Source organism: Lycium ferocissimum, chromosome 5 (assembly GCF_029784015.1).
Source record: "Lycium ferocissimum isolate CSIRO_LF1 chromosome 5, AGI_CSIRO_Lferr_CH_V1, whole genome shotgun sequence".
In the NCBI taxonomy this organism is placed as follows: Eukaryota; Viridiplantae; Streptophyta; class Magnoliopsida; order Solanales; family Solanaceae; genus Lycium; species Lycium ferocissimum.
The window spans coordinates 31,980,330-32,003,153 of NC_081346.1; the positions used below are offsets into that span (position 1 = coordinate 31,980,330).

The window sequence follows — 22,824 nt, forward strand, 5'->3', positions numbered from 1 at the left end:
GTGTCGGATTCGGCAAAATCTAATAAGATTCAGGTGTGCGGATCCGGTTATGGATATGGATGCGGGGATTTGGCTAAGAAAATCCAAAATTATAAAAATAGAGCTATAAAGAGCACGACCCCTTGATTTCTTGCTTTCTCTCTGTTTAGCGTGAAACATGAAGCAACGAATATGAGACCAAAGGACTATAATATTGAAGGCATGCCATTTCCTATATCTTAAATCTGTTTTATCTTTCATTTTGAGAAATCAAAATCTCAATTTTACCCCCAAATTTGTCCATGGTCTCCGGTCAAAGTATCTGAAGTTGGTTGACCGTTTCTGAGACGTATCCCACACCCACACCCGTCCCGTGTTGAGACGGGTGCGGCACCAAAAATGAAGAGTCCGCGCAACTTAGGTTTCCACGGCTCGATTTGACTTTATCATCATGTTCATCTGAAAACTAAAGTTGTTAGAGATAGGACGTTCTAGCTTATTTAAAGGGCAGCCCCGTGCACAAAGCATCCCGCGTTAGCAGGGATGGGGAAGGGCCGCACCCCAAGGGGTGTGATGTAGACAGCCTACCTTAATGCAAGCATTAGTGGCCGGCTGCTTCAACGGCTCGCTCCTGTGACCTATAGGTCACACGGAGACAACGCTACCGTTGCTCGAAGGCTACCCTTCATGTTCTAGCTCATTTATTTTATATATATGGAATACGTTCACTCAAGGGGAGACTTGATTTAATTTATTTTTTGAATGTCTGCAACAAACTGATTGCACAAAAAAATGTATAACATAAATAAAAGTGGTTGTTTCTGTTTGGGATCTCTCTTTATACACACCCCATTCTGTGTCTTTTAACATTTGGCATTGACACAACTAAAAGCAAATGGTTTTATTGTCTCTAGATGTGTGATATCAATGAAAAACTGCTCGTTATGCGTGAATAAGCAGAAGGGAGGTGAAGCGCATGAGATGTTGTATTAGTACTAAAGAAGACAGCTAAGAAAAGCAATTTCGTTAACGCTTTCCCTTTGGTTCATTAGATTAATCAGTATGTTAAAAATATTAGGTCAATCTTCCTTGGATAATTTAATGTTGTTTCCCCGAAATGAGAATTTATGGAGAAAATAAATGAAAAAGAAATGGAATTCGTCTTAACTTTATGGACAAAATAGTATGATATTGAGATGAATGTGTTTTCTCTAGGTCACTGGTCATCATCTCCTAATTCACGTTTCATAAATTGAAGCAAGTCTGCCTTCTCCAGCAACCTAGAACCTAATATGTATCTATTATTCTATATGCATATATGAGTTATTGGGAAACAAAAAAGATATTGCTGAAATTAGTCTCTTGTTGAATTTCGTGGTGTTGAACTCATTAATCAAGCTGGTTTTCTTCCTGCTCGAGCCTACTAATTTTTTTAGTGTTATACTCCTTAAATCAAACACTGTCAATTTGATTGCACCCTAGGTTTGTCTTTGATGCCTCAAAAGAACTGATAGCATGTTCTACGTTATAGCTTGGAAGTCATGTCAGCTGAGAGGTCAATAATTTATCAGGCAGCAGATTAGAAAAATGTGATAGTTATGCAAAAGAAAAGAGCTGTTTGCTCAATAAATATGCGAGGTAGGTTTGTGATCTCACTGTTATTTTATGTCCATTTTGGGTCTTCAGGTGGTGCAACTGTTTTCATGTCTGGACAAGATTACGTACATTGAATGGGCCCCTGATTCTGAATATATACTTTGTGGTCTTTACAAGAAACCTATGATACAAGCATGGTCTTTGACACAACCTGAGTGGACATGTAAAATAGATGAAGGTCCTGCAGGAGTTGCTTATGCTAGGTGGAGTCCGGACAGTCGTCACATACTCACGACATCTGAGTTTCAGCTACGGTTAACTGTTTGGTCACTGGTTAACACCGCATGCATACATGTCCAATGGCCAAAGCATGGGTCTAAGGGGGTATCATTTACCAAGGATGGAAAGTTTGCTGCTGTTTGCACCAGACGTGATTGCAAGGATTATGTTAATCTGCTATCTTGCCATACATGGGAGATAATGGGTGTTTTCGCTGTTGATACATTGGATTTGGCTGATGTTCAGTGGTCTCCTGATGACAGTGCTATAGTCATATGGGATTCTCCTCTTGAGTACAAGGTAGTCACCATGAGCTGTTTATAGCTTCTCATAGAGTTGTACCTTCCTCGTTTCCTGGAGAAAACCTTTAAAAAATGATCTGAAACTGCTATTTTCTTCGGCACTGTAAAATGGTTATGTAAAACTATCTTTAATGTGAGAAATATTAAAGGACTTGAATGTTCTGTTTCGTGATAATTTCTTTGTCTTTATCTCCAAGGGACTTTATGTGGTTCGGTTTTGTTTAGGTTCTGATCTATTCTCCAGATGGAAGGTGTCTAGCTAAGTATCAAGCATACGAGAGTGGACTAGGAGTAAAAAGTGTTTCATGGTCACCTTGCAGCCAGTTTTTAGCAGTGGGAAGCTATGACCAGATGTTACGGGTTTTGAATCACCTGACGTGGAAAGTGTTTGCAGAATTTGTGCACCCATCTGCTGTTAGAGGTCCTTGTTGTGCTGCTGTTTTCAAAGTACGCAGTCTCTTGTTTCTTTCCATTTTTTAGGACATTATATAATGATTTTAATAACTTCCTTCTTTAATATTAGGAAGTGGATGAGAAACTCGATATGTCAGAATTATCACTGGGTGATGATTTCGCCCAGTACAGCAGTGGTGAGCACTAGAGTTTTTTTGGTTAAATTGTCTTTATCTTAAAAGGTTAAGCATATATTTTTCTTGTGCAAATGCAGATTTTCATGATTTTTGTTGGTCTAAATCTTGTGGAATATTTAAGAATACCACTAATTATCGGACGTAAAATTCGCTGACGCAAAACTCTTCTGAAACAACCAAGTGAAATGACACATCACATTTAGTTGATTTCAAATGGTGCACACCTTGCTGGCTTGCTGCCTCTGTGACAATCCTGGTTAAGTCAGTAGAGCATTATATAACTTCTTTATGCATTTACTCGTTGGTCTAATGGAAATTGTGGTTTTCTTTTAATTTTTATTATATATAGGGGAGAGGGGACAGGGAATCTTAGTAGTCCACTAGGGAGATTGTGGTTTTGATAAGCTCGCTAGAGATCTTTTCTTGTTGATAAACTTAGGTATTTAATTACTCCCTGTGTTCCAATTTATGTGACATAGTAATAGTATGAATCAACGTAAAATTTAAGAAAGAAATGAAGACTTTTAAATCACGTGGTTTGGAACATACAATAGCATTTGTGTGGCTATAAAACATTTGAAACTTGTGGCCTTAAACATGCTATAACATTTGTGTGGTCATAAAAACTTCTCATTAGGGGTAAAATAGAAAGTGTAAAGTTAATTGTTTTCAAATTTAAAATTGTCATTCTTTTTGGAACAGACTAAAAAGGAAAATGTGTCATATAAACTAGAACATATGGAGTAATAAATAGTACCAAGGAGGTACTATAGAAGTACAAAAGGGAGCTTCAGGTTCCTCTACATAATTACAACAACATCATAGCATCCAAAAATTCCAAAAGCAAGGCTGGGTTGTCTGACATATTAGACCTACACCATTGTACAAAGATTCTAGACATCTATGCTTTACAAAAGAAGAGTGTTGTATCCTTCCCTCGAAACACCTACTATCCTCTCCAACCATATAGCCCTCATAATTCATAATGGGGTAGTCTTCCATGCTTGCTTCTTACTCTTCTCAATCCTTTGTCCATGCCCACAAGATAGTAGACTTCTCACATCTTGGGGCTTCACCCAAAAGCTCCAAAGATATTCAAGAAGAAAGCCCAAATCTACCATCGATAATGAATTTGCACCCGGTGTAGACTAATGGTCAATTTAGTGAGAGGAGAACCATAGGTCTCAGGTTCAAAATCCAAGCGGAAGCAAAAAATACTAGGTGATTTCTTCTCATTTGCCCAAGCCTTGGTGGACAGAGTTACCCGGTACCTATGCTGGTGAGAGGTAACAGGTACCCGGTGGAATAGTCGAGGTGGGTGTATGCTGGCGCAGACACCACCATTATCTTTAAAAAAAATGATTGCTGTTTTCCATTGGATCTTCACATAAAAAATACCTGCTGCAAAGTGAATAGAATCTTCTCAGTAATGCAGGTTGAATTAGACAAGTTTCTTTTGGTGCCACCCATCCAAAGCAAGTTGTTTTGGGTGCTGCCTATTTTCTCCATAACATCTTAGGCCAATTATTCTCCCAGTTCTTAGCGAATAGCGATTAGTAGTTTTTTACAGTTCCTTGATTTTTTTGTGCTCGTTAGGGATTTTGAGCTTTCACTGTCAAGCTAATGACACATTTTCCAATTCCGACCTAAATTAAATTAACACAATGGCTGTATCAACCTGGTCTGGACTTATACTTTCTAATAAGGTGATGAACAGAGACAATTCCTATTGAAGCAGTGGTATTGTCTTTCAGAGAGCTAATGAAAGTAGATTAGCAAACTAAATATGCCAAGCTTACATTTTACATTCAGCATATATAACAAGTTTTTCTAGTTGGTTCTATTCTATTATTGCAACTTTGGATCCTATGACTGAATTTTATTTCCTAGTTTAGCTGCAGTTTTCAAACAGTGGTGAAATTGGGATTTCGAATTAGGGTCAGAAGCCCCTTAGGCAGGCATCGGAACAAAGATATCCCAAAGAGTTCTAGGGGAAATATAGGGAAAAGGCATAAAATAAATCCTGAACTATGATTGGATTTCCAGTTACACACTCAAACTTTGCAGGGACCTATTACCCCCTTAACTTTTTTGAAGTGTAATTTTGACCAACCTGAGAGACTAAAATCAGATCTAAATTGTCAGTGTAGAGCACGCGCACTGCCATATGGTTTCCACATAATTTTTAATTTTTTCGTTCCAGAATATGATTTTTGCTTCTCTCTGACCAATTTGGAGGATACCATTTGCTGGAGATAATCCGCATTTGCTTCTACTTTCTATTAGAATATCTTGAATATACCTATGGTTTGCAATATACTTATCCCAAGGCTTTCTAGTTCCATTTCCAAATCGTGCTGCCACTGAATATCAACAGATGAAGCACCACTTTTTGCTTCTTTTTTTTTCTCCGATCAAACTAATTTCCATTTCAGAAGAGGAAATCTGAAATTGGCAGAGATTTATAAGGATAATGGGGATGGCATCTGAAACTTGTCAGTATTTGAACCGTTTTCGCCGGAGGTAATGGTTGATTCGTCGCTGTTGGATCTCAGCCTCGGCAGCCCTGTTGGTGTAATTAGCAAAGGTGTTGGTAGATTCTTGTTCCAGAACCATTAGTTTCACGTTTCTCCTACCGCCGGGGGAATCGCTTCGTGTGTTTTGCTGGTGAATCATGTTCTTTATTTGGATGCTATCCAACTAACACATTGATTCATCATGATCAAGAAAAAAAAAATTGCCAGAAAAAAAGGGTGGAGTTCCTTGGCGGTGGTAGAGATGGAGGTGCTACCGACGGGTGTGGGTCATGAAGTTGATGGCAAGGATTGTCGGATCTTCTCAAAGGGAAGGAATTTTTTCAACCCAAACAAAATCTTTGAGAGCGGGAAAGGAAGGACAAGAATTTTTTTCTTTTTGGTCATTTAAAATTTTTAACATGCTCCAGAGAAGGTCTATCCCATTTCTTTGCCATGTCAGAACTTGGGGTGGTCAAAATTCCACTTCAAAAATGTTCGGGGGGGCGAAGTTTGTGTGTGTAACTGGAAATCTGATTATAGTACAAGGGAATTTTATGCCTTTTCCCAAAAATATATATTTAAATATAAGTTCTAGAGTGTAAAACATTAAAATGCAAAATGTATTTGCTTTTGTTATAGGCCTAAAATACATAAACAAACGTGTTCCTCTCTAACTGCTTAAGTTTTTTGGATGAGGTAGTTACCTAATATAATTCAATATGGTACTAGCACAAACATATATTCTAAGTTTGAATCTTACCATCATCCATCAATAACAGGTTTTCCACATGCTTGGTTCATGAAAAAGAGTCATGCCTTAACATGAGGAGATGTGATGCAAACTTAAAGTAAATAAATAAAAGTATTCCTTCTCTAACAACTTAAGTTTTTTTTTTTTTTTTTTTTTTTTTTTTTTTTTATAACCGTGGTGTCCGGGCCAGCTCTCGCGCACCTCGACATTAGCTTATCTTTTGTACAATTGTAATTTTTCTTATAAGGATTGTACAACTATATTCTTTGTGATGTAAGCAAAAGCTGTTGTAACGTTAGCACTCTCTGCTGGTATATTGTATAAATCTTATCAATTTGAAGACACCTTCAACATATGCTGTCTTTCTTTTACTTATTCAGGTTGTATTTTGACATCACGTCTCCAATTACATTTAGCTCCGTTTGCTTTCCAAAACCAATAAAATGATGCTAGGTTTCCGATCCATGTTTGGTTTCTTGTTTTTGAATAACTCCCAAACAGTTCCAACTTTTATTTTTTATATAGGTTCCCATATTTTCAAACTATTTTTTTGGCTTCTCGGCAGGTTGGACCTTATGGCTTCGCAGGCCCTTCCCTCCTTTTTCTTTCTCCGTTTTACCTTTCCTCTTTGTTTCGGTCTAAATAGGCAGCATTTTTTTTTTCCTTCCATTTTTGACTTTTCGGAATTTTTTAGAGACAAGATTAATAGCCAAAAAGACATTTAGTTAATTCTTCCTGTACGTAACTTTATTTATATACATACACACTCACACAATGTTTTAAGACTTTAGTGATACTGTTTCATGAGTTTACTTACCCAATCCAAATACAATAATTTTTTAAAATGAATTCTTCTAAGATCACTTCCAAACATGCGTATCCAGAAACCAAAGCTAGAACTGATCTGCCAGAATAATAAATGTCAATCAACTGCTGCAGACAAACTTGTTGTAGCTATGATAGGTAGTCCTTTAACAATAGTACCAGTTTCAAAACAAAATGATAGGTAGTCCTTTTGTAAAGCGTCACACTGGCAGAAACGACAAATTGGTTGCGGATGTACTGAAGATTTCTTTTATATTTTAAGTATTTCCTTTTGTTGAGAACATATAAGATTTTCAGACCAATTTCTTCCCTTTTCGCAGATAATGCTTCGGAGTTACATAGTCAAGTCAGATACAATGTTTTGGAGATACCTATCAATCTTCCCTCTCAGAAACCTCCTGCAGATAAGCCAAATCCCAAGCAAGGAATCAGTAAGTCTTTGGTTCAAATATTTTATTAAGTGAGAAATAACATCACTATCTTTTTTCTTCCTACTCTTAATTGTTCCTGTTTATTTATGAATGTCACCCCAAATATGGAAAATGTTTAATAAAGTTGAATGATTGGATATTTATATAGGAGATACTGTCATTTAGCATCTTTTCAGTGGCCATGCAGTTCCAATTTCTTGTTTTCTTTCTTGACAATTTCAAACGTTTATAGTAACATTTATTGGGTTGAGTGATTAGTTTGATAATGTTCTAATTTCTGAATGAAAACTGTTATAGCTGTCTATTTGGTGAGAATCTGATCTCTGTCAAAAAAAGCTGTAGCAGCCTAGTAGCTTTATTGTCAAGGATTGATGCAGAACCTTTCTGAATTATAGATCTATGATCCACAAGTAGAAGCTTGTTTTGGTTGGTTAGCATATCTATTGAATCTCCTTAAGAAAAGAGAAACTACTCTCAATGCCCACAAGTGAGTGCTTTTGTTAACTACCATATGCGAAAATTAATTGCAGGCCTCATGTCATGGAGCAGTGATAGTCAATATATTTGCACTCGCAATGATAGCATGCCCACTGTACTCTGGATATGGGACATAAACCATCTTGAGCTAGCTGCCATCTTAGTTCAAAAAGATCCCATCCGAGCTGCAGCCTGGGATCCCACATGTCCACGTTTGGTTTTATGTACTGGAAGCTCCCACTTGTACATGTGGACACCTTCAGGTGCTTATTGCATAAATGTTCCACTGCCTCAATTTGCGGTAATTGATCTGAAATGGAACTCAGATGGGAGCTGTCTTTTTCTCAAAGACAAGGAGTCATTCTGCTGTGCTGCTCCGGAGATACTGCAAGAATCCAGTGATTATAGCTCTGATGACTGATGCTTCCATCATACACATTATGAAACTCTATGGAGCTGAATTTGTTTTGTTCATCATACCTCCCAAAGTGAATCATTCCTCAAGGTGGCAGCTTATCATTTTTCAGTTTGCACTTTAACGTGGAAGAAAAGGTAATCTTAGGTTGTGATAATCTTGATTATTTGCATTGTAATGGTGTATATTTGAGATCCAAAATAGTAGGACGGATTTTAGAATCCGGATTTGTAACGTTATCTCCAAATAGACAGTCAAAGGGGGTCTCGAGAGAGTGCCTTTGCTTATGCTGGAGATCAAATTTAATGTATTAATAACTTTTGTCTAGTTAATGCGCGATGCCTGAAGCACAACTATTGCCATCTTGCGATGGAGTGTTTGATCCCATCTCAAAAACATAAAAGTTTCTTTGCTCACTTGCAGCGCCTCTACTTGAGTTCCCACTGTAGGATTGAGTGAGGTTACAAGATATCTGCTGCTACTACATTTTTAGATTCATTCATCTATTATGATGGAAGATGGCGTAAAGTAGTTGGTTCAAAATCAAGCCCCAGCTCACAGTGAACAGTTGAAATCTCAGGGCAAAAGTAATTTTAAGTGGACATAGTGCCTTATCTGAAGTTTCATTCTAAAGTCCGATAAAATTAATAGTAGTAGTTCATGTTTCTTTTTCCTGTTTTGTACTTAAATATGCTAAGTTAAACAATATCCACTTTTTTGGTTTCTTAAAAGAGAATGTGGGACAAAACCTGCAGTTTCTTTATCCCGAAAATAAAACGGAGAAAATTAACTCCTTGATCTTCTCCTTATTGTAGGAGATGTATATATATTGGAGTTATAAAACTACAGTAATGGATTATAGATCACACTACTTTTTTTTTTTAATCTTGTGATGATGGTGTCCTGCCCAACTGAATCTGCGAGACTACCTACTAAAGTTCACAGTCACAGGAGTTTAATAAATCTTTCCCCTACGAGCGAAGCAGATGAGCTCGCAATGAGTATTTGTAACTGAAATTTGAATTTGAGATCTCACAAGGCCACCAAGTAGTTGCATAATGCTGCTGCCACCTGCTTTGTGGGTGAATCATTCGTTATCCTGACTTTTCTCTCTTGGAGGTCCAGAGTCCAACCATTTGCAAGTTTTCAGATATCATGTATTAGCCTCTTTAATGTTAAAAAAATTTCATACTAGAAATGTCTTGGGGCGCTCTAGCGTCACACTCTTTTCTTAATGAGAATATAATCACTAATTAGGCAAACAATAGGGTACTCGTCCTAGTCTAACTTTAGTCACAAAGATATCGCTGCTCCCAAAATTGACTTTAGTCACAAAGATATCGCTGCTCCCAATTTTGAGAAGTACAGAGACCACTTTAATTTTGGACTTAGATTCAGACTTATATTGTAACATTTGCTTGGAGGGGAACAACAAAGAATTATCAATTTTGGACTTATGTTGGGGAAAATTGTAACTCAAGTTTGACCTCAACATTCTCATTATAGTGCGTATGTGTATGTAGTTGTGTTTGGATAGTGAATATATATATATATATATATATATATATATATATATATAATGTTAAAACACGATTAATATAACATTGTAGTTTGTCTTTCCGTATCTAAAATAACTTTATTATATTAATGTTTGCTACGAATACAAAATCGACAAATTTATTAATATTTTTAAAAAGAGAAGACTTGTTTTAAAAGAAACTATTTTCCTCTCTTTGAGATAAAACAATAGCAATATTTAAGCGTCGGTTGATACTTTCAATTTTAATTCTATTAATTTAAAGGTGTAAAATACTTATTTTTTATCAAATTTTGATTTGGATAATTCTAATTCAAATTATTAAATTAATTTTACTTGTTTAAAACGAAACAAAGTAGAAATTGATTTTCTATTTAAACGAAGAAATACTATTTTTTAATTTTTGTTAAATATTCTCGGTTTGGCTCATTACTTGTCATGTTGTCTTTTGCATGGTTTTTTAAGAAAATGTTGATTAGAATTATAATTTGACATTTACCTTATTCATTATTTGCTCTTCATTTGGTATATTTTTTTTACGACATTAATCTCTTTTCACATTTATTAGAGTAAGAATAAAAATAAAAAAGTAATTAAATTCTATCTTATTTTAAAATATAAATATTTTAAGTATATTTATTTTAGTAAACATAACAAATAAATCACATATGGACGAATAGCAAAAAAAAAAAAAAGAAAGAAAATTGTATAGTTTGACTACTTAACCTTTTGAAGAAAAGCAATTTCATTTGCTCCCACTAATGGATTGATACGCACGAGACAATAAATCCATCATTATTGACTTAATGAGATACTTTAGAAATTATATGAATATTGTTTGATTTTTTAATATGGGGTGCACCTTTTTTTTTTTTACATTATTAATTTGCACTATTTTTATGCATATATATATATATATATATACACACACACGATGTTCAAAATACGATTAATATAACATTTTAGTTTGTCTTCCGTATCTAAAAGTTTATTATATTAGTGTTTGCTACGAATACAAAGTACGCACTTTTTTTTTAACATTATATTTTTTTTAATATGGGGTTCACTTTTTTTTATTTTTTATATTCTTGATTTTGTTAATATGGGGTCCACTTTTTTTTTCCCATGAGTTCGGAGATGGTGAGTTCCACTTTTTTTTCTTCCTTTTTTTTGTTTTTTTTTTTGTATTGCTCGGTGTTATTTAGTATGGGGCCCACACCGTTTTTTTTTTTTTTTTTGTTCGACGAAGCATGGGTCTAAACCCATGCTTTATATGGTTTCTTCTTTTTTTTTTTTTTTTTTTTTTGTATTGCTTGGTGTTGTTTAGTATGGGGCCCTTTGTTTTGGACGTTATTAGTTTGCACTATTTTTATGCATATAATATATATATATATATATATATATATATATTCAAAACACGATTAATATAACATTGTAGTTTGTGCTCGTATCTAAAACTTTATTATATTAGTGTTTGCTACGAATACAAAGTTTACAGTTTTTTTTTTTTACATTGTTTGTTTTTTTAATACGGGATTCACTTTTTTTTTTTATATTGCTTGATTTTGTTAATACGGGATATTCAAAACACGATTAATATAACATTGTAGTTTGTGCTCCATATCTAAAACTTTATTATATTAGTGTTTGCTATGAATACAAAGTTTGCACTTTTTTTTTTTAACATAATATTTTTTTTAATATGGGGTTCACTTTTTTTTTTTTTTTGATATTGCTTGATTTTGTTAATATAGGGTCCACTTTTTTTTTTTCCCATGAGTTCGGAGATGGTGAGTTCCACTTTTTTTGATTTTTTTTTTTGTATTGCTCGGTGTTATTTAGTATGGGGCCCACACCCTTTTTTTTTTTTTTTAGGGACAACGGACGACGAAGCATGGGTCTAAACCGATGCTTTTATATGGTTTCTTCTTTTTTTATTTTTTATATTGCTTGGTGTTGTTTAGTATGGGGCCCACCCCTTTTTTGGACATTATTAGTTTACATATTTTATTTTTATGCATATAATATATATATATATATATATATATATATATATATATATATATATATATCAAAACACGATTAATATAACATTTCTACTGTAGTTTGTCTTTCCGTATCTAAAACGTTATTATATTAGTGTTTGCTACGAATACAAAGTTTACACTTTTTTTTACATTGTTTGTTTTTTAATATGGGATTCACTTTTTTTTTATATTGCTTGATTTTGTTAATACGGGATCCACTTTTTTTTTTTCCGTGAGTTTGGAGATGGTGAGTTCCACTTTTTTTACTTTTTTTTTTTTTAATATTGGTTGGTGTTTTTTTTTAATATTGGTTGGTGGTTTTTTTTTAAATATTGGTTGGTGTTAGTATGGGAACCACCACTTTTTTTTTTTTTTTTTTTTTGGTGCTTAACGGACGACGAAGCATGGGTTTTAACCCGTGCTTCTATATAGTTAGAATTTGCTTGGAGGGGAACAACAAAAGAATTATCAAATGAATTCATGTTGGGGAAAATAACTCAAGTTTCACCTCAACATTCTCATTATTCTCTAGTTGATAGTGCAAAAGTTGAATATGATAATTGTCCATGATTATACTTAACTTTGAAGAAATATAGTTAAACTAAGCTTTACACTAAGTACATGCATATTTCTACTTCTTTCATTTTAAAATAACCTTCAGATAATTATTTTGCTTTAGTGAAGCAAAATTTTCAAATATTGCCACATAGAATGTCCCCTACTTAATAAAACATTTTTTTGCGCAGATTGCCCTTCTTTTGGGGTGGTCTTTAAATTTTGCCCTCAAATATTTGTGGTTTTTAAATTTTAAAGACCTCATATTTACCCGAGATTCGGGTTCGAACCCCCGCTTTCAAGCATAAAATAAAAAATAATTTAAGGAGAGGCTGGGGCGTGTATGTCGATCCGCATACACGCCTAAGGAAAAACTAAAGTTATGGGATCCGTATAAAAATAAGCCTATCCAAACTTTTCCTTAAGTCATAGTTTAGTTATCTTTTAGCGGCACTTTTGATAAGGTATAACCAAAAGTATCCTTAAGACAACTTTTCCTTAAGGCGTAGACTTTGCCTTATAAGGCAAACTTTTAGTTATGCGCGGGAAGGAAATTCGCGCTTAAGATAACTAAAAGTACTTACTCATGAGGTAAATTCAAACCAGTTATCATGTATTTTTTTTAAAAATTTGGCACACTTTTAGTTAAGCGCATAACTAAAAGTATGTCTCATAAAATTAAAGACCACTTTTCACAAGACCATAACTAAAAGTTTGCTTCGAAAAGAAAAAATAAAATATATGCCTCAAGGAAAAGTTTGCCCATAAAATGACTTTTAATAATTTCTTAATATGTGATATTATACTGCTGTTGGACTTCATACGGTTTTTCCAAAAGCCTCACACCATTAAGAGTATTCAACAGTTTATAAGTAGCTCCTTTTTTATTTCAGCTACTAATGTGATATTTTGTTCGCACACTCAACAATGTATATCAATACTAAGTACGAGGGACATGATATGGTTCAATTGATTTTATAGTCCCTTTACAAATTTATTTTAAGTTTTATATTTTCTTATACAATAAATTTATATTTTCACATTAAAAAGATAGAAAATAACATATAAAAGATCTGTTATTTTCTTCTATTCAAATTATGAAAAAGCTACGTTGATCCGTTTCCTCGAATAAATATTCCAGAAGTGGTGTCCTCAATGGCCCACAACAAAGTAATAAATTATAAACCTCCAACCAGAAAGAGCCAAGGGCAGGCGTTTATATGGATAAGTTTTCACTTTTTTCTGACAAGAAGTTCCAGCTCAGGTTTGACACCTACTTTGTCTACTCAAATAATTGCAAAATTATAAACATGTGAGTTAAAATCCATACACGAGGGGAAGGGGACATTATTGCAATTTGCATGTGGCGTGTATTAGTTTATCAAGAAAGCCGACTCAATAAATCATCAATCATATGCAGAGGCGGACTCAAAATTTTAAGACGGCAGGATAATATTATCTTAACATAAATGTTAACAAAAAATTTAATGATGATTTAGGGATAATATCGTGTCGGATTCAATTATTATTATATATATATATATATATATATAAAATACAAGTATATAAGTCAAATATGTGTAATAAATAAAATTTAATACGGTAAAGCAAATGAAAGAGATAAAATTTTCCTCTTGGTAGCTATTTTTGTGGAACATGTGCAGTACAGGTTCGAATCGACGAACTCATTTAATGCTTATTGTTTTCCTAAAATGGGAAGAAAAAATAATTAAAAGTGACGTTCGAATCTTTTTGATGCGGGGTGACATGTAAAGGAAGACGACGCTTCTCAACGTGTCCCAAAAACACTTTCATTTGTTAGAGTGCACAATTAAATATATACTAATTTTTCAAGGTATATACAACAAGCAAACTAACTGAAATACAATGGTTCAGCTAAATGGTTGAGTTTTTTGAGTACGATTTGCTGATGTTGAGAGCATGATTTTTCCACTTCATTTAACCATTTCCTTACGAGTTACGGCAAGTTAAGTACATAGAGGAGTAGTAAGTTTTAAGTAAAAAGAATTCTGAAAATATTTTTTGTTATACCAAACATACCTGCTAAAACTAACAAGAAGAGATAGCTATTTTTAATTTCAGGGACGAAGTAAGAAAAAAAAAAAAAAAAGACTTCTCATAGGACTGCCTTCAATTCTTTTTTGTTTGCAAAAGATCAACTTACGGAGCGGAAAATATATCTCCAGTTTCTGTACATATCAACTTCACAGAAAGAAAATATGGCCCAAGTTTAGAACGTATAATATCAAGGGGAAAAATCATAATTGTACAATTATATAAAAATATTTACAAAACCTTAGCAGAATTATCTAATCAACATTGAATGGCAATTAGGAGTTACCTATCCTAAGGATTCCTCTATATTAAAGGAATGTAGTTGGATGAGTCATTAACAACCTTGCTTATCTTTCTACTTTTTGCTAAAAAAATATCTTCCACACCAACAATTGTGTTCCTACTTCCTTTCCATTTTAGTAATCTGATTTTGCTATATATTATATTTATTGAATTATATTATGTATAAAATACATCTATATACATCAGAAAATGAATTATACCACGTATATTATATTTATATCAGGTGTATAATATTATATCTTAATACCATTATAGTATATGTTGAATTATACTATGTATAAAATAAATCAATATACCTCTAAAATGGATTATACCATGTATATTATATTATACCTCAATAAAATTATCTTATAATTGAATTATACCACGTATATAAAAACATTAGTATGCATAGAATATATATACTGATTAAGATGAATTATCTTCATAGTGATTAAGAGTTAGTGTACCAGTTAAAGAGGAGAGAGAAAATATGATAAACATGAAGAAATATAACCACATCCCTAGTTTAGTGGGATGCAATTTTTAAATCTTCAATTAACTGTACGTTTTTTTTTTCTAATATTTTTTAAAAAGTAATAAAACTTGCTATTTTTGTGGAACTTTAAGAGTTGTGCTAATTATGTTCAAACTTTTAGAAAGGTGACAAGCCACGTAATTTTCTCTAATATCAATAGTGTTCCATAATTATAAGAGATAATGGATCAAAATTCTCCTAAACTATCATGTTTTATTAGTTTCATACTTAAACTATGTCTTGTTTATGTTTTTATTAGTTTAATAATCCATGATTTCAAATGGGTTAAATGTCATGGTCGTGGGAGTCCCTAGCTAGTATCCCTCAATATAATCCTATAAATGGTGATATTGGATATTGCATTGTAGACACTTGGAAATATATGAAAGAAAAAAAAAAGCTTTCATCTCTCTCTACATTTTTGTCTAATTTCTTATTTTATATTGTTACTTTTGGCAATAACAATAAATAAATTTTAACTTGTTTGATCAAGTTTTTGAAAGATTAAAATTGTTATTTTTCTTTAAAAAGTGTGTATATTTTAGCTTCTAAGTCCCAAACACTAGCCGTTCATTTAACTTGTACAAATGCGTAAAATATAATAAAATGTACTAATGCGTAAAATATAATAACTTACAAAAAATATTCTATCCTTCAAGTTTAAAAAAGAGGAAAAAAGATATTTGTGTTGTAAACTCGCCCGAAAAGAGTTAGTATAATATATCAATAAAGAGATAAAACAAAGGATAGCATTTCTGATTTCTTCCAAGTATGAATTGAACTTGGAACCTCAAGGTGAATTTTGAAACCCTAAATTACTGAACCAACATTTTCTCTTGTATTTAGGGTATTCAAAATATATATCTGTACATAATTTTTTTAAAAATACCTTATATATACGGTGTAATTTTTTGCCTAGGGTGTTCGGGTGAACACCCTCCGCGGGCCCTAGATCCACTTATGTCAAGGTGTCTAACTTGATTTTTAACACCTCTATTTATAGGGTTACATTACAACAACAACAACATACCTAGTTGAATCCCACAACATGTGGATGGGGAGGGTTAAGTGTCTGCGCGGACCTTGCCCCGAATTTGGAAAGGTTGGGAGGCTATTTCCGAAAAGACGCAAAAAGAAAACAAGGGAAAACAAGGGAAAAGAGTCGATACAAACAATCAAAATCAAAAGATGCGAAAATGAGAAATAACAAGAAAAGAAAGGTCGTGATAAAACAACATGAAAAGTCAAGACCTCAACACATAAAAGTAGGAATCAAAGGGCAATAAAAAGTAGAGCAAACTATGCCTACTAGTGCGAAAGAAAAATGAGACTACCTACTAGCCTTCTATCCTAATCTGAGTTCTCCACGACCTCCTATCTAGGGTCATGTCCTCGGAATCCGAAGGCGCCATGTCTTGCCTAATCACCTCCCCCAATATTTCTTTGGCCTTCCTCTACCTCTCCTAAAACCGGGCTCATAGCCAACCCTCATACCTCCGCACAGCATCTATGTCTCTCCTCTTCACATGTCCAAACCATCTTAGCCTCGCTTCCCGCATTGAGTAATATAAAAGAGTGTCATAAACATGACATTAACTCTTGAGAATATAGGGAAGATTACGAGAGTGTGGGAGATGAATAAGGAGGTAGTGGACGTGTTGGTGTTACAACACATAATAGTAGAATTACACCTAGAAGTTATGGACATCACAATTAACTTAATATTAATATTTACAACAATTTGATACTTAAAAGTAAGATTTCCATTTTTTCTACAAAAAGAAAGATTTCTGATTCAGTGGGAAAGATCCAAGCTTGAGGCCGCGTGGATCCAACCACATCACCAAAGCCGCAATGCGAACAGATTCGTCGGGAGTATGAAACCGTAATAAGCAGGATTACTGTTCAAAACGTAACTACAGAAAACTTTAAACAAATTAACGAACTAATAAAATATTTTAAGAAATGATTGGTATGAACTATGAAGTAAAGCTGAAGCATATATATCTAAACTAGCAATATATGCCCGTGCTAACGTGTTTATTCTCTTTAATTAACCAGTTTTTAAGGTTTGTATTTTGTAAATAATTTTTAAAAATTTGTCATTGTCATGACAAAGAAAGTTGTTCATCGATGTGAAAAAGAAAATTAGTAAGAAGGTGAGGGAAAATTAATATTTTGATCCTAGATTTTTTCTGTTAAATTCTTTAATATCTCATATGTATACCGACAAGTTAATATCCATGTCAATTAATTAACTGTTCAGATCCAAACATAAGAACCATTTTGTTGTATATATTGGATTTTTTAAAAGCAAAACTAATAAAATATTTTTATTACATTAATTAAAAAATTTCATTATATATAAGCGGCTTGGGGGGGACGAACACGGCTCCCCAAGCTTGTACCAACATGTTACACCTCGGAAAAATTCCATGTCGTTGCATAGTAAATGGACTAACGAAGGGCACGAAGTATACAATGTTTCAATGAGCGAGAAATAGTATTTAATGATTCTAATTGAGATTTCAAAGACATTCGAGGTAAGAGAAGAAAGTTTGCCAAGAAAGACGAGGTATGCATTGTGTATCGGAAAGGGGTTGCAAAGCACTAAGTTAAGGATGACTTGATGATGTCTTAGAGAAGAGTTATAACGTCTCTTAGATTGATAAGGAAGTGTTAAACAAGTGTTAAGAAGGTTCCATAAGGATTGGAGATCAAACGAGTCGACGAGAACGGATTTCGGAAAGCTGGGAAATATACGGTCCAACATACGGACCATATAAAACATACTGGCCGTATGTTCTGCCCAGAATGGAGACTTTCATTGGACCAAAGATACGGTCAGACATACGGTCCATATAAAAGATACGGACCGTATGTTGGTCCGTATGTTCGTGTCGGGACAGATTTTAAGTTGATATAAGGAGGACCCAAATTCATTATTTCATTTCATTTTCTCACTCTACACCTCAAGAACCCTCTAGAAAGCTCTCCACACTTCTTTCACAAGAACTCAAGAGAAATTCATGATCAACTTCATCAAACCAAGAGAATCAAATGTAAGAAACTCATTAGGGTTCATCTAAGGCAAGAAATCCCATTGGAAGTGAACTAGGGTTTTAGCTCAAGTAAAGTATTTCCACTCAAGGCTCATTCCCACACAATCTAAGGTAAGTTTTATGATCATTCCATGTTGTTTAAAGTATTGAGAGGTTGAAAGGCTTGGATTGTAGAAGGAGATAGAAAATAGGTTACAAAAATGAGAATAATGGCATTTTGAGTAGTAGCTTAGATTGAATCATGATTCTTGACATGTTGTGATTATAAATATGTTATAAATGACATTAGGAACACGGGATAAACATTATATAAGGATGAATGTAATATTGTACTATGACCATGGTTATGGATGATTTGAATTGAAATTGGGAAATATGGATAATGTAGGTGAATAAAGATTATTGCTTATGATGTTGTGAATGTTATTATAGACGTTTGGGAGTTGATATACGATATGGAGAAAGTTGTATAAACAAAGGAAATGCTACCCAAATTTCTCTAGCTTTAGTCAAGTATGCTAAGCTATCGATTATCTAATGTTAGTACAAACTCTCTTGAAGGTAGAAACGTGAACATCGGAGGAGAACGTTCAAGTGATTGAATAGCTAAACGAAAAGGTATGTAAGGCTAGTCCCTTCTTTCTAAGGCATGACTCCTATGGCATGAATCCTCCAATCTGTCCATGATTTTCCTACATATCGGAAATTATAAGTCTACGATTATAAAGAGCTTCATGCAAGATAAAGAAAAGAGATACGTTACGAGCATGACAATGATGATGATGAATCTAAGTCTAGAGGTCCTAAAGCTCATGATATGACATTCCTACGAAGCTAATGATCCTTATATGATTCCTATGATATTATTTTCCCTATCTCTCCATGACTTTCTTACATTCCGGGAACTATGAGTCAAAGTTGATAAAGAGCTTCTTGGCGAGACAAAGATGAGAAATATGTCATGAATATGATAATAATGATGATGAGTCTAAGCCTAGACATTCTAAAGCAAGATATGGTGTCCATGAAGTTATGATCCTATTTACGATCCCTTGATGTTGTTCATTGTGTACACTCACCTTACAATGTTAGTTCCTTCAAGGTGAGATATAATGAATATGATCACTTCATAATGTAATCGGGGGTTCTCGACCTTATGTCACCCCGATATAGTTATAGATTGTCTTTAAGCTCTAATACATGTTCTATGACAAATGTATGATGATGATGAGTTCACGATGATACGATTCCACCGTGCCTAGATGGCCGGGCATGTCACCGCTAAGGTGGGCTGCATATGATTACACCGAGCCTTATGGGCGGCATGTCACCGCTAAGGCGGGCCGCTTACGATTACACCGAGTACTAGATGGCCGGCATGACACCACTAGTGGGCGGCGTATGACGGTTACCGGACGCGGTTAACGATGATGATACATGCGAGATGTCGATATATGTGATATGTATAAAATGCATTTACTCTTAAAAGGCTAAGCAGGTTATATCTTTACCTCATGTTCATGATTTCTTCATTATGCCAGTTTCTTTTCATGCCTTACATATTCCGTACAATGTTCGTACTGACGTCCTTTTCTTTGGATCTTTGTGTTCATGCCCACGAGTGACGAGGGAGGCGATCTGATTCGTAGGAGCTATCACGCACATTGAGAGCACTCCGTTGTTCCCGAGGTGCCATTGATTATTATTTTGTGTACATATATTTTGGGCACGACGGGGTCCTGTCCCGACCATATGTCTAGTACTATAGTAGAAGCTCGTAAATACGTATGTGTGGGTATTATGGTCTCACAATTTCCTCATGGTATATATATATATAGATATATATATTATTATATATATATATATTATTATTATTATTATTATTTTGATAGCCGAAGGGCTCATGTATATAAAGATAAATATGTTTCAAGTGAAAATGGTTTTCCCTATGATTATGAGCATAAGAATAAGTATGACTAGCAATATGAGTGGTGCTCGGTAGTCGGCTCGGGTACCAAACGTCATGGCTCCCTAGTCGGGCGTGACACAACTTGACTTCACGAATTATACCCGCATTAAATTATTGTACCATGAGCTATATAATTTGTATACTTTATCCAACTATTTTTATATCTCATGTAGACATGTGTCATAGTACTTAATATTTATTCCCTTCTCATTTATAAACGTATGCACTTTAAATTTAATTCTCCGACACATTTATTTCCTCCGTGCACTTTTACTTGTTCACTTTTGACTAAGCGGCTTGGGGGGACGAACACAGCTACCCAAGCTTGTACCAACAGTTTCACGAATCGTACCCGCATTAAATTCTTGTACCATGAGCTATATAATTTGTACACTTTATCCAACTATTTTTATATCTCATGTAGACGTGTGTCATAGTACTTAATATTTATTCCCTTCTCATTTATAAACATATGCACTTTAAATTTAATTCTCCGATACATTTATTTCCTCCGTGCACTTTTAATTGTTCACTTTTGACTTTTCGTGTTCTAGCTGAATATTAATTCTCTTGTCATGTATAGACATATGCAGTTCAATTTTAATTCTCCTACACAAATTTATTTCCTCCATGCACTTTAATTTGTTCACTTTAGACTTTTCACATTCTTTGAGAATTAATAAATCTCACGCGCATATATGCCATAGTACTGAATATTTATTCTCTTCTCATGTATACACGTGTGCACTTCTATTTTAATTCTCCGACACATATTTATTTCCTCCGTGCACTTTTACTTGTTCATTTTGACTTTTCACGTTATTTAAGAATTAATAATGAAGTACTCCTCCCGTCCCATATTACTTGGCCACATTACTATACTTGACTTTTCACATTCTTTAAGAATTAATAAAAATGACGTAGACATGTGTTATAGTACTTAATATTTAATTCCCTTCTCATGTATAGACGCATGCACTTCAAATTTAATTCTCCGACACATTTATTTCCTCCGCGCACTTTTACTTGTTCACATTTGATTTTTTGTGTTCTAGCTGAATATTTATTCTCTTATCATTTATAGACATATGCAGTTCAATTTTAATTTTCCTACGCAAATTTATTTCCTACGTGCATTTTAATTTGTTCATTTTTGACTTTTCACATTCTTTGAGAATTAATAAATTCCACATGGATATATGCCATAGTCGAATATTTATTCTCTTCTTCTCGTATACACATGTGCACTTCTATTTTAATTCTCCGACACATATTTATTTCCTCCGTGCACTTTTACTTGTTCACTTTTGACTTTTCACGATATTTAAGAATTAATAAATGAAGTACTCCTTCCGTCCCATATTACTTGATCACATTACTATACTTGACTTTTCACGTTTTTAAGAATTAATAAAAATGAAGTACTCCCTTTGTCCATATTACTTGGTCACATTACTAAAAATATATATCTATTTTTCTATTCTATATTTATCCTCTTTTCTATTTCTATTATCCCCATGTTCCTTCTTTGTCAATACTTTAAACGTGAAGAGAGGACGAACAATAGCAATGCAAATTTGTACCAAAAGTTATTTTAATGCTCTCTTACATAGCTTGTTCACTTTTGACTTTGTACGTTATTTTGAAAATTAATAAATAAAGTGTATATTTTATCATAATATCCATATTTATTGGTATATAGTCTCAATAGCATTAGAAAATGAATAATTAATATGAAGGGTAAAATAAGAAGAAGAATTATTTTTTTCCTTGATATGTTAACGCAATCGACAAGTAAAAGTAAAGGGAGGAGACATTTATCCCAGCTTTTCCTCATTGTCAATACTTTACTTATTTACTCTCCTTTGCAGTCTTTGATTATTGTTTCTTTACATTTATAAAATGTATTACTTTATATTTTCATGGGAAAAGTATTCAAAACACACTCAAACTATGGCCAAATTTGCCATAACACACCTCAACTTTGCGGGGTCCTATGACCCCACGGGACTTATTTTTTGTGTATTATTTTCGCTTTTCAAATCGGATAAAGTCACTCAAACGAGTTTGAGTGTATGCACGCGCTCATAAAATTAAAATCGAACGGTCATTTAAACTCATTATTTTGGTTTCCAAAATTTGAAATCCAAAATTCTCTCTCACCTTCCACTCGATTTTACGCCATATTAATCACTCAAATACCATTTTAAACTGCAAATCGGGAATCATAGTTAAACTAACTTTAGGTGGTAACATCGCGGGATTTTGACCGAAATCGTCGATTGATCTTCAAGCTTTTAGTGAACCGAAAAATACCCGGTTAGTCTTGTTCTTTGTCGGTATTTGTACGCATAAAGTTTATTTTTTTCCATATTATATAGGATTTATGAAATTGTCGTATGAATTTCTAGGGTTTGTTAAAAAATTATGGGTTTTCCTAGTTTAAATTGGGGGTTATTTGGGGTTAAGAGATGTGTAATCTTATGTCGTGTAGTATTACCGTTGTAATTGCGTCCAATTTATTTTCACCCCAAAATGATTTTATACACCGTTGTTTACCTTGTATTGTCGAAGTCCGAATTTAATTGTTGTTATTTAGGGGGGGTTGGTGATTTTT

At 33.8% G+C, this 22,824-nt stretch overlaps 1 protein-coding gene across 1 annotated transcript; it reads left to right on the forward strand.

Moving 5' to 3' along the window:
• The first annotated feature begins 1,641 nt into the window (after window positions 1–1,641).
• On the forward strand, window positions 1,642–8,527 carry LOC132056717 (uncharacterized). The gene is made up of 5 exons (XM_059449029.1): window positions 1,642–2,154; window positions 2,382–2,603; window positions 2,680–2,746; window positions 7,159–7,269; window positions 7,800–8,527. The coding sequence occupies exons 1-5, from the start codon at window positions 1,645–1,647 to the stop codon at window positions 8,165–8,167; spliced, it is 1,278 nt and encodes a 425-aa protein (XP_059305012.1). The 5' UTR covers window positions 1,642–1,644; the 3' UTR covers window positions 8,168–8,527.
• Window positions 8,528–22,824: the final 14,297 nt, after the last annotated feature.